The sequence below is a fragment of the Rhinopithecus roxellana genome, chromosome 6, assembly GCF_007565055.1.
Source record: "Rhinopithecus roxellana isolate Shanxi Qingling chromosome 6, ASM756505v1, whole genome shotgun sequence".
NCBI classification, from domain to species: Eukaryota; Metazoa; Chordata; class Mammalia; order Primates; family Cercopithecidae; genus Rhinopithecus; species Rhinopithecus roxellana.
In genome coordinates this window covers 117,858,900-117,871,468 of record NC_044554.1, presented here as the reverse complement: position 1 = coordinate 117,871,468, position 12,569 = coordinate 117,858,900, and the positions used below count along the sequence as shown (strand labels likewise).

The following is a 12,569-nucleotide window of genomic DNA, read 5'->3' as shown; positions in this document are numbered from 1 at the left end:
GTTTCTGATAACCTTGGCGATTATGACATTAAAATAAAGGAAATTTCGGGACTCTCCTAAAGAGCTGAAATGTTCTTTCATTTGAATAAATCAGCTCTGTCTAGATAACAGGCAAGGCGAACCTGTTGGGTCATTACATTAGCAATTAAATAATCTGTTTTCTCATTGACCTGAGATGCTATTTATCATATGTGCTTGGGTCCATTTCTGAATTTTTTTAAACTCATTCATTAAAATTTGTCTACTTTCTTTTTTCTTTTTTTTTTCTTTTTTTTTTTTTTTTTTTTTGGACACAAAGTCTCTCTCTGTTGCCCAGGCTGGAGTGCAGTGACCTCCTGAGTAGCTGGGATTACAGGCGCATGTCACCACACCTGGCTAATATTTGTATTTTTAGTAGAGATGGGATTTCACTATGTCGGCCAGGCTGGTTTCAAACTCCTGGCCTCAAGTGATCCACCTGCCTTGGCCTCCCAAAGTGCTGGGATTACAGGCATGAGCCACCGTTCCTGTCCAGAACTTTATCTATTTCTTTCATAGTACCACATTACTTAATTATTTTGGCTTTATAAAAGTGTTAATATTTAATATGACTAGCATCCCATTTATTAACCTACTTTTCAGAATTTATAGATTAAATTAGGGAAAACTGACATCTTGTGAGCCTTGCCATCCAAGAACATGCTGTACATTTTCATTTATATAATTTCTCTTCTCCTGATTCTTAAGAGCATTTAAGATATTTTTCATATAGGTGTTGCACATACCTTGCTATCTTGTTACATATTGTCTTTATTTTGTTGCAGCTATAAGTAGGATCCTTTCGTGGATTAAATCTTCTTACTAGTTTCTTTTTTAATATATGAAGAATATTGATTTTAATCTAGTTCCCAGACTAGATGTTGAATTGTTTTTGTATGTATGATACTTTTTTGGTTGATTTTCCCTTGTTTGATCATCTGGAATCCCTCTTGAATTTCCGTACCTCTGATTTCTTTCTCTGATCTAGTTATGTTAGTTAGAACTTCCAGAACAATAACTAAAGTGGTCATAGCAGACATATTTGTCTGGTTCCTGACTTTGTTGGAAATGTTTCTACTCATGTTTTTAGGCATAATGCTGAATTTTAGGTTAAGATCAATAACTTTTATATGTTAAGGAAATATCTATGTATTTCTCTTTCACTGTGAATCAAGAATAAATATTGAATTTTAACAGATGTCCTTTTTAACATACACAGATATGATGGACTTTTTCCTTAAATCTTTTAATATAAGATTAAATTTTAATCTTTTAAGTTGTATTAATGAAGTTTCTAAAATTGAACTTGTAGAGCTGATCTTCACATTTGTAGAATAATCCCCATATGATCAACATATACCTTCTATTAACAAGCTGCTGGATTCTGTCGGCTAATGTTTTATTTAGGTTTTTTTGTATCACTAAACAAGTGAATTCATCTATAATTTATTGGTGCATTTTTTGGTCAGATTTTGTCCTGTATCCTTTTATCAAACAAAAGCTTTTCACCAGTGATTCTGTTACATAAGACACATATGAGAATATATATGACAATTTTCACTCCTTCCAAATTTGGGGGTAAATATAGTTAAGACAATTAGATTAGAACAAGTCAATTACTATACTTCCTGGATATAGCTCTCTTTAATTTTTCATGCACAGAGCATTTATATTTTGTTGGGCATTTGTGTTATTATTTTTCAGTTATGGAGAAAACTTGTATAGATGTACTTCCTCTTACTATGAATTCTTCAGAAAAGCAAGAGGTTGTATGTATTTTTGGAACTGGTGATTTTGGAAGATCATTGGGATTGAAAATGCTCCAGTGTGGTTATTCTATTGTTTTTGGAAGTCGAAACCCCCAGAAGAACAACCTACTGCCCAATGGTGCAGAAGTCTTGAGCTATTCAGAAGCAGCCAAGAAGTCTGATATCATAATCATAGCAATCCACAGAGAGCATTATGATTTTCTCACAGAATTAACTGAGGTTCTCAATGGAAAAATATTGGTAGACATCAGCAACAACCTCAAAATCAATCAGTATCCAGAATCTAATGCAGAGTACCTTGCTCAGTTGGTGCCAGGAGCCCACGTGGTAAAAGCATTTAACACCATCTCAGCCTGGGCTCTCCAATCAGGAGCACTGGATGCAAGTCGGCAGGTAAGATTAAACAAATCTACACTCAATCTTTAAAAAATGAATCATTAAATGTGCACTTGCCTCAAAGATTCTAAAATATAATTCCAAGATCAAATACCCACTAAATATTACATTTTGCTAATATGTGTTGTGAATAATTTTCTTGAGCTTGACCAAGTAAGGTGGTCAACTGTTGCAATTCATCTCCCACTGTATGCACCCTCAGATTTTAGTTTGATGGAACCCCATGGTGTCAGCCTCTGGAGGCTTCTTTTCAGTGCTAGAAACTAATACTTGGTGAATATCCTTTTCTACTTCCATTACCTTGTATGAAACTGGTTCCATTTATGCACTGAGATTAGAAGCATTCATAAGTGATGCGGCACCACAAATACAGAAGAAAGATCAAACTACTCATTATGCAGAGAACCAGGTCTTAAATAAGTGTGATGTGCCTAAAACCATCATCAACTAAAAACCATGGTACTTACCTATCTAGGACACCACAAACAAGTTTAAAGCATCTTGTTAGATACGTTAATTCTACGTCCTTATTTTAAAAACCGTTCACTGTTACATGTCATCATTCTGTATGGTGCTGTTGTAGCCTTTCAAAATAATTATTAAATAAAGAAAAGGAGTAAATACAGAATTAATTGTTTTTAAACCAGGTATTTGTGTGTGGAAATGACAGCAAAGCCAAGCAAAGAGTGATGGATATTGTTCGTAATCTTGGACTTACTCCAATGGATCAAGGATCACTCATGGCAGCAAAAGAAATTGAAAAGTACCCCCTGCAACTGTTTCCAATGTGGAGGTTCCCCTTCTATTTGTCTGCTGTTCTGTGCATCTTCTTGTTTTTCTATTGCGTTATAAGAGACGTAATCTACCCTTATGTTTATGAAAAGAAAGATAATACATTTCGTATGGCTATTTCCATTCCAAACCGTGTCTTTCCAATAACAGCACTTACACTGCTTGCTTTGGTTTACCTCCCTGGTGTTATTGCTGCCATTCTACAACTGTACCGAGGCACAAAATACCGTCGATTCCCAGACTGGCTGGACCACTGGATGCTTTGCCGAAAGCAGCTTGGCTTGCTGGCCCTGGGATTTGCCTTCCTTCATGTCCTCTACACACTTGTGATTCCTATTCGATATTATGTACGATGGAGGTCAGGAAACCTAACCGTTACCCAGGTAAATATCTTCTTATGTATTTCCTCTACTCCTGAAATCAGAGACTATTGCTATATCATATTTCATTTCATAATTATAGAAAGTCACTCTTCTAAGCATCTTCTTTTTTAAAGTAACTAGAATTAGAAATGTCATGTCAGTTTTTTAAAATGAATCCAGTTTAGATCTCATACAACTATTAAGAATAAAAGTTTGCTGGATGTGGTGGTTCACGCCTGTAATCCCAGCACTTTGGGATGCTGAGGCAGGTGAATCATGAGATCAAGAGATCAAGACCATCCTGGCCCCAACATGGTGAAACGCCATCTCTACTAAAAATAAAAAAATTAGCTGGGCATGGTGGCGGGCACCTGTAATCCCAGCTACCCGGGAGGCTGAGGCAGGAGACTCGCTTGAACCCAGGAGGTGGAGGTTGCAGTGAGCCGAGATCATGCCACTGCACTCCAGCCTGGGTGACAGAGCAAGACTCCATCTCAAAAAAAAAAAAAAAAAAAAAAGAATAAACGTTTGCTTTCCAGGGTCACTTGGGTCCAGATCTGTATTCCCAGGGCTCAGAGAGATATTGGCAAACCGACAGATTTCATGGCTCAAGAAACCTAAAGACACTTGCTTGAATCCCTTTGGTTGGCAGTCATATGTTAACTAACGTGTTTTCAAGCTTCTTCTATTCTTATGCATGTTACTTCCTTTTGGAAGTCAAAACCAACCATCTTATAAGTAAGTGGGCTAACCAAACGTGTGCCACACTAAAGCAAACAAATTCACAAAAGAGTGCTTATAATTCCCTTAATGTTTGACTTGGGGGAAGTTGGCCTCAATAACTAGAAAACCAAATAATCCTGAGCAAATATCAAATATTATCTTATGCATAATCAAAAGATTCAGTGAGAATCAGTTGAAGGAGTTTTAAGAAACTCCCAGAGGAAGGGCTATAAGTCAGTTCTAGTTTAGAAATAGCTAGTTTTGATAGATCTTACTTCAGTCTCAAAAATTATTAGTCATTAATGTTGCTTCTATGGGTTTCTCTACATTATTTTCCTAACAAATATATGTAAGTTTCCTGGGTAAGAGTCACACTACAAGTGTCTGATTCCTCTCAACTTGTGGTGCAAGACTGATGTATTATATTATGACAGAACAAACATGAAAGAACCCGCTGTGAGAGTGTGAGTAATCCACATGTAAAGCAGAAAAACAGAATTCTGATGTAATTGTTTGAGAACATCAAGTTTTGCTTGGGGAACAAAATGCAGATGGTAATGAAGGTTTAAGTGAGTGTTTACTGTCTTTTTAGAATTTACAGGGAAAATCAAAACTTTCTACACAACTCCTAGAATCAAGTCCAAACAGAACCAATTACTTTTTTTTTGGCCAAAAAATGTAATTTCTAAGTGCATTTTTCACTAAAGTTATTTTAAAATAATTTTTAAGAAATGCCATACAATTTGCTTTGAGCAAATAATTCATGCAGAGGTATTTTTCAGTCCCCTTCAAAGTATGAGCAGTTTGTAAAAATGTAGTTTTATAATTGCTTATAATTTTTCTTAGGCAATACTCAAGAAGGAGAATCCATTTAGTACCTCCTCAGCCTGGCTTAGTGATTCATATGTGGCTTTGGGAATACTTGGATTTTTTCTGTTTGTACTCTTGGGAATCACTTCTTTGCCATCTGTAAGCAATGCAGTCAACTGGAGAGAGTTCCGATTTGTCCAGGTAAGAACTTCAAGATCATTCCTGACTTTTCATTTTGCTCCATCACTTCCCTAGCAATCACATTTAAAAATTCAAATTAGAAAATGTTGAACCAAGGTACAAAAGGCAGAATCCATAATGGTTTGATTTCTTAATGCTTGCCAAGATTCCTGACTGCCTCCAGATCTACAGCTAACACTATAGGGTGAAAAGTACCAAGAACTATTACGATTTATGTGAGGAGATGTACTAGGTACAAGGTGAAAAGAAACCCCAAGACAAAATTTCACCATTTAAAAATTAACCTTACAACATGGACATATAGATATGGAAAACCAGATGTTGAGTTGAAGTTTAAAATTTTCACAGCAAGATTTGATAGATGTCATCATACCCGAAGACTTAATGCTCTCCTATAAGAGGAAAAATTGTTTTCTTCCACATGTCAACCACCAACCAACCCCTCTTTAAAGGCAGTTAGTAACTACACATTCTTGTAGACCAGTGGTCCTCAAAGTATGGCACTTTGAGTAGGACCAGCAGCATCTGCATCACCTGGAAACTTGTCAGATACACAAAACCCCAGGCCATGCCCAGGCCTACTGAATCAGAAACTCTGAAAATGTGGCCCAGAAATTTAATGAGCCTTCAAGATGATTCCGATGCATGCTTATTATGAGTATAATAGAAAAGACCATTAGTCTTTAAAATCAGGTTAGAAATTTTTAGAACTATTGGAATCTTAAGTCTTGCAATTTCTCCCAGGGACCAAATTCAGTCAACATGTTCTCAGTAACACTTTTGTTCAAGGTATTAAGATCGAAATAAACAATAAGCTTTAAAATGTAGGCTGAAACAAGTAAGATTGGCTATTGCTCTTTGTTGTGATAGAAATGAGCTAGGATCTGGTTTTAGTCAGTAACATATACTAAGATGGTGCTTCTTGAGGTCATACTGTGTCATATTCATTTCTGACCTCTAGAAAAGATGATAAATAAAAGAGTTTCACCTTTGGGAACCAAGGCAAGCTAATTATTTATTCTAACTTGGAAGAGTTTACTCCTGGGAAACTTTTCCATCCAGCTAGGTTAAGGTAAAGCTACTATGTCATTTGTAAGCAATGACCTTGTTTTAAATGAAGTATTTATCATCCTGAAGAAGGGTTAGTGCTTTTTTTCAATACTTAACAAAGTGTCCTAAACATTATAGGTCTCAAATGTTTGTGATTGTTGACAAATATCCATCACTGGCTTAGAGTGTTTCACTTTAAGATGTAAATAATGTTAACTTACATATTTTTGTTTCTTGTTTATAGTCCAAACTGGGTTATTTGACCCTGATCTTGTGTACAGCCCACACCCTGGTGTACGGTGGAAAGAAATTCCTCAGCCCTTCAAATCTCAGATGGTATCTTCCTGCAGCCTATGTGTTAGGGCTCATCATTCCTTGCACCATGCTGGTGATCAAGTTTGTCCTAATCATGCCATGTGTAGACAACACCCTTACAAGGATCCGCCAGGGCTGGGAAAGGAACTCAAAACACTAGAAATCAGCATTGAATGGAAAAATCAGATATTTAAAACAAAGTTCAATTTACCTGGAGTTCTGAACTATAGTGTTGAATGTTTAAAGAAGAATGACAGGTACAGTTAGGAAAGCTTTTTTCTTTCCTGTGACTGAAGGAAATGTGACTGAAGGAAACATTGCCTGTCTTTGAGAAATTGACATACTGGAAGAGAACACCATTTTATCTCAGGTTAGTGAAGAATCAGTGCAGATCCCTGCCTCTTATTTTCCCGGAGGCCATGGGGCTGAGATTGAAATTAGCTTTGTGGTTTTACACTAAAGAATTTCCTTACTATGGGCAACATGCATGACCTACTATCTTGCAAAATCCAGTAGAAGTATGTGCAACTTCCTTCTCTGGCTCAAGGGCTGAGTTAAGTGAAAGGAAAAACAGCACAATGGTGACCACTGATAAAGGCTTTATTAGGTATATCTCAAGAAGTGGGTCACATGAAATGTGAAAAGGGAATGAGTTTTTTTGTTGTTTTTTGGAAGTAAAGGCAAACATAAATATTACCATGATGAATTCTAGTGAAATGACACCTTGACTTTGCTTTTCTCAATACAGATATTTACTGAGGGGAACTATTTTTATAACACAAGAAAAATTTACAATTGATTAAAAGTAACCATGTCTTGGATACATGCAAATCTATAGAGTTGGCATGTAATTCTTCCTCTACAAAGAATAGGCATAGGAAAGATTGAATAAAAATTGAGGGATATCTACTGGATTTCACTTGCATTGTGCATAAGCAAAGAAGGGTTGATAAAAGTTCTGGATCAAAAAGTTCAAATAAACCAGAATTTTAGACAGCAAGCTAAATAAACATTGTAAAGTTGCACTATATTAGGTTTAGCATTATTTAGATATTACAATATGCTTTGTAAATTTTATATTCCAATTATTGTTCAGTATTTGTCATCTATTAATTTCTAGTATAAATAAGTAGCTTCTATATCTGTCTTAGTCTATTATAATTATAAGCAGTAAAATTAAATAAATAATCTGCAGGTATAAATTTGAACAATGCATAGATGATCGAAAATTACAGAAAGTCATAGGGCAGAGAGGTGTGAAGATTTGTCATTATGTGAAATTTGGATCTTTCTCAAATCCTTGCTGAAATTTAGGATGGTTCTCACTGTTTTTCTGTGCTGATAGTACCCTTTCCAAGGTGACCTGCAGGGGGATTAACTTTCCTAGCTCAAGCATGGAGCTAAAAGGAGCCTTATGCTTGATCTTCCCACGTACCAAAATAACCAATAGGCACTGAGTTTGGCATTTTTCTGCCTGCTCTACTAAGACCTTTTTTTTTTTACTTTCATTATAACATATTATACATGACATTATACAAAAATGATTAAAATATATTAAAACAACATCAACAATCCAGGATATTTTTCTATAAAACTTTTTGAAAATAATTCTGTCTACCTTATATATTCAATTTTACATCCTTTTTTTAAAGGCTTTGTTTTTCTAGAGGCTTTGTTTTCCTTTTTTTATTATTTTTTATTTTTTTGAGACAATCTTGCTCTGTTGCTCAGGCTGGAGTGCGATGGCACAATCTCAGCTCACTGCAACCTCCTCCCAGGTTCAAGCGATTCTTGTGCATCAGCCTCCCGAGTAGCTGGGACTACAGGCATATGCCACTATGCCTAGCTAATTTTTGTACTTTTAGTACAGACAGGGTTTCACCACATTGGTCAGGCTGGTCTTAAACTGCTGGCCTCAAGTGATCTGCCTGCCTCTGCCTCACAAAGCACTGGGATTACAGGCATTAGTCTGGCCTTATGTGATATATTTTCTTAATGGCTGCATAATATCACATCAAATAGGCATTTTTCAAACCTCTTTCCTTATTAAACATGTAGACTATATCCATTTTTTTACTAAAACAAATAACATTTCAGGTATCTTTGCACTAATAATGTTTTTCCATATTTTTAATTATTTCCTCAGAATACCTGCCAAGAATTGGGAGTATAGAATTAAACAACTTTTACTAGCATTTGCTATATATTGCCAATTCATTTCTAAAGTGACCTTATCAATTTCATTACCATTGGATGAGGGTGTTGCTTTTATTACACTATTGTAGATAGTCTTTTTTATTTCAATTTGTGTTTATTTATAACTAGTTGCAAAGGTACACAGAACACATGCTCCTTCAACTTATCTTTGATAAACCCAAGCAAGAATACAAAAAGCTGGAAGACATTGAGTAGAGTCATGTTATATGGTGCTGAACCTACAGTATCAGTGGAAAAGACAGGGAAAATGTCACTACTCATCTATGTTATGCAGAACAGTCAGGTGTGCTGGGGCTGGATACTGCTCTTTGACTTGAGCATTGGTTGATTAAAGTTTAAGTATCACTCAGGTTGGTCTAGAGAAGCCTTTGGAGTTAACCATGCTCTTTTTTGTTAAAGAAAGGAGTAATGTGTTTATCCTGGCTCACAGTCCATCACCGAAAATAGAAAATGCCATTTATAGGTAAAATGCTGACCTATAGAAAAAAATGAACTCTACTTTTATAGCCTAGTAAAAATGCTCTACCTGAGTACTTAAAAGCAATCCATGAAGCCTGAAGCTAAAGAGCACTCTGGTGGTTTTGGCATAACAGCTGCATTGCCTAACCTGAACTTTGGCCCCAACCACAAGAGCTCCAAGCCCCACCAGCTGACCAAAGAAAGCCCAAGTTCTCCTTCTGTCCTTCCCACAACCTCCCTTCTCCCAAAACCATGAGATTAATTTGACCATATTAACACAGCTGACTCCTCCAGTTTACTTAAGGTAGAAAAAATGAGTTTACAACAGATGAAAATAGGTGCTTTGGGTGAACAGTATTCCTTTTAACAGATCCAAACTATTTTACATTAAAACAAAAGTTAAACTAAACTTCTTTACTGCTGATATGTTTCCTGTATTCTAGAAAAATTTTTGTACTTTCATATTATTTTTGTGCACTTTCCCCATGTTAAGGGATGATGACTTTTGTAAATGTGTATTCATTAAATGTTACTTTAAAAGTATTTTCTAGTTTTGTTTAATTCTGGTTTTAACTCATCAACATTCCAAAGAAAGTTACTAAAAGGTTTTGAATCACAGTAGTTCCAGCATCTAAGACTAGAAACACTTCCCTTCAGGGATAAGGAAAAGAGAAGGCAGTGCATGGGTTTGAAAGCGCATTAACAGATTTGCAGCTTCTTGCAATGTAAGCTGGAGCTCAGTGGGGTGGCACAGTCCAGTATCCTGCGTGTGCTTCAGTATTATCCTTAGAGAGGGGAGAGCATCAGATGGCTAAATGGGGAGGACTGCACCATCCCACGCTGGACTTTTGTGAGAATTAGGAGGTAAAAAAGGCTTTCCTTCTCTAGGCAGACGCCACAGGGGTAAGGCTAATGGCTTGACAAGCCGACTTCAGGTTGGATTCAGACTGTGTGACTGGGCATTAAATGCCTTGCACAACTGGACTGCTGCAGCCCTGATGGGTGTTATCCTGCTTTCAAAAATAGTATTAAAACTTATAAATAAAGAGAGGACTGACAATCTGGAGGAAGCTAGAAGCAAATGGGAAGTCCCTACTGAAAAAGCCATTTCAATTAGAAATTCATTCAGGAGCTCTTCATGCATCTATTGTTCAGGGATCACAAAAGATCCATGATAAAAATAAATATATATTGTGCATTTCACCTCTGAGAGTGTAAAAGCTTCTGGAGCTCCTTTCCAAAATTAAGGTATAATGGCAGTCAAGGTACTGCACACAGTAGTTGCAATTTTCATTCTCCATCATCACAACCACAACCATCATCTTCACTACCACTTGTCCAACACACACACACACACACACACACAAACACATACACACACACCCCACCACCCACAGGTAGCCTTACAGGGTCCTACTTCAATTTTCTATAATGAATTAGGTTTACATTCTAGAAAAATATTTCACTCTTCTCAAGGTTTGTTCAGTAGAATTTGGGAAAAGAGTATAAGTTACTCTTCAATGTATCAGAGGCATTTGAACCAGGGTGACTCCATCTTCAACAGAGGTTGAGTAAAATAAGGCTGAGACTGCCCGGGCACAGTGACTCACACCTGTAATCCCAGCACTTTGGGAGGCCGAGGCAGGTGGATCACCTGAGGTCAGGAGTTTGAGACCAGCCTGGACAACATGGTGAAACCCTGTCTCTACTAAAAATACAAAAAATTAGCCAGCGTGGTGGCACATACCTGTGATCCCAGCTACTCTGGAGGCTGAGGCAGGAGAAGCGCTCGAACCCAGGAAGCAGAGGTTGCAATGAACCGAGATCGCGCCATTGTACTCCAGCTTGGGTGACAAGAGTGAAACTCCATCTCAAAAAATAAGTAAATAAATAAATAAAGACTGAGACCTACTGGGCTGCATTCCCAGGACAGCAGGTGTTCGTAGTCACAGGATGAGATAGGAAGTCTCATCCTGTGACTTGAGATACAAGGTACAGGTCACAAAGACCTTGCTGATAAAACAGGATGCAGTATAGAAGCCATCCAAAACCTACCAAAACCAAGATGGCAATGAAAGTGATCTCTGGTCATCTCAACTGATCATTATATGCTAATTATAATGTATTAGGAGCCTAAAAGACACTCCCACTAGCACCGTGACAGTTTACAAATTCCATGGCCACATCCAGAAGTTACCCTATATGTTCTAAAAGCAGGAGGAGCCCTCAGTTCTGGGAATCGTCTGAACCTTTCCTGAACATCTCATGAATAAGCCAACCCTTGTTTAGCATATAATCAATAAATAACTATAACTATACTCAGTCAGGCAACCCATGCCGCTGCTCTGCCTATGAAGTAGCCATTTTATTCCTTTACAGTGTTAATAAACTTGCTTTCATTTTATGGATTCACCTCAAATTCTTTCTTGTGCAAGATCCAAGAACTCTCTCTTGGGGTCTGGATTGGACCCCCTTTCTGGTAACATATGCATTACCTCTCCTCAAGCTCAAGACAAAGTCCTGCAGTTTCAGATAAGACCCATATGAGGGAGGTGAAGGATGAAGGAATTGAGAGCAAAGGGACTGAGAAAAGGGGAGTGTGGAAGAGCAAGACAGTGCTCTTGCCATTACCCAGCAAAAGCCAAAAGGATCCAGTGCTACTTGCTTTCTGCTGTAAGGGAATTTTGGAAGGCTTTTAACAATATTTATTGCAAAATGCTGTGAGCAAAGCCTATGCTAACGATTTCACATGCCTTACCTTATTTAATCCTCATAACAATTCTCTAAGATTCTCTTCTTATCCTCAGAAGAGGAAACTGAGATTTGAAATCTCAGTACCTTGACTAAGTTCACACAACTAATAAGAAGCAGAGCTGGGATCTAGGCAGTCTGACTCCGGGGCCATCTCCTTTTAACATAACAATATAATGAGGGACAACAATGCTGTCCTCCTAAGTGTCCCTTTGAATCCACAAAATAGACTAAGTGAACCAAACCACTGCAACGCTTCTTTAAAACATTTTTAAAGACAAGAAGCTTATTCGCATTTTAAATATTCCTGATTGCCCAGTCCTTAATACTCCAGGTTTACCTGAAAGAAATCAGGCACATTCCTCAGTCCTGGGCCCAGTACAAACACCATATATCTCTCAATTTCCTGGGCCCAGTACAAACACCATATATCTCTCAATTTCCTGGGCCCAGTACAAACACCATATATCTCTCAATTTCCTGGGCCCAGTACAAACACCATATATCTCTCAATTTCCTGGGCCCAGTACAAACACTATATATCTCTCATATCTCTCAACTTCCCGAGCCCAGTACAAACACGTCCCACCATATATCTCAACTTTAGAAAAACACCACCTGGAAAAATCCCTGATAACGACACAGCCGTTTGTAGTTTTACTGAAAGCACGGGAACCAATAGATCACCGCTAAATGTATAACTTAA

General features: G+C 37.3%; 1 protein-coding gene across 1 annotated transcript in view; it reads left to right on the top strand.

Annotated features, from left to right (window-relative positions):
• The window catches only part of STEAP4 (STEAP4 metalloreductase), a 30,905-nt gene extending 21,250 nt beyond the window's left edge, over nt 1-9,655 (top strand). The window contains exons 2-5 of the mRNA XM_010358784.2: nt 1,723-2,180; nt 2,831-3,358; nt 4,907-5,071; nt 6,366-9,655. Of these exons, the coding sequence (XP_010357086.1) occupies nt 1,725-2,180; nt 2,831-3,358; nt 4,907-5,071; nt 6,366-6,596 (1,380 nt within the window). The 5' untranslated portion in view covers nt 1,723-1,724 and the 3' untranslated portion in view covers nt 6,597-9,655. The remainder of the gene's footprint in view (nt 1-1,722; nt 2,181-2,830; nt 3,359-4,906; nt 5,072-6,365) is intronic.
• Nucleotides 9,656-12,569: the final 2,914 nt, after the last annotated feature.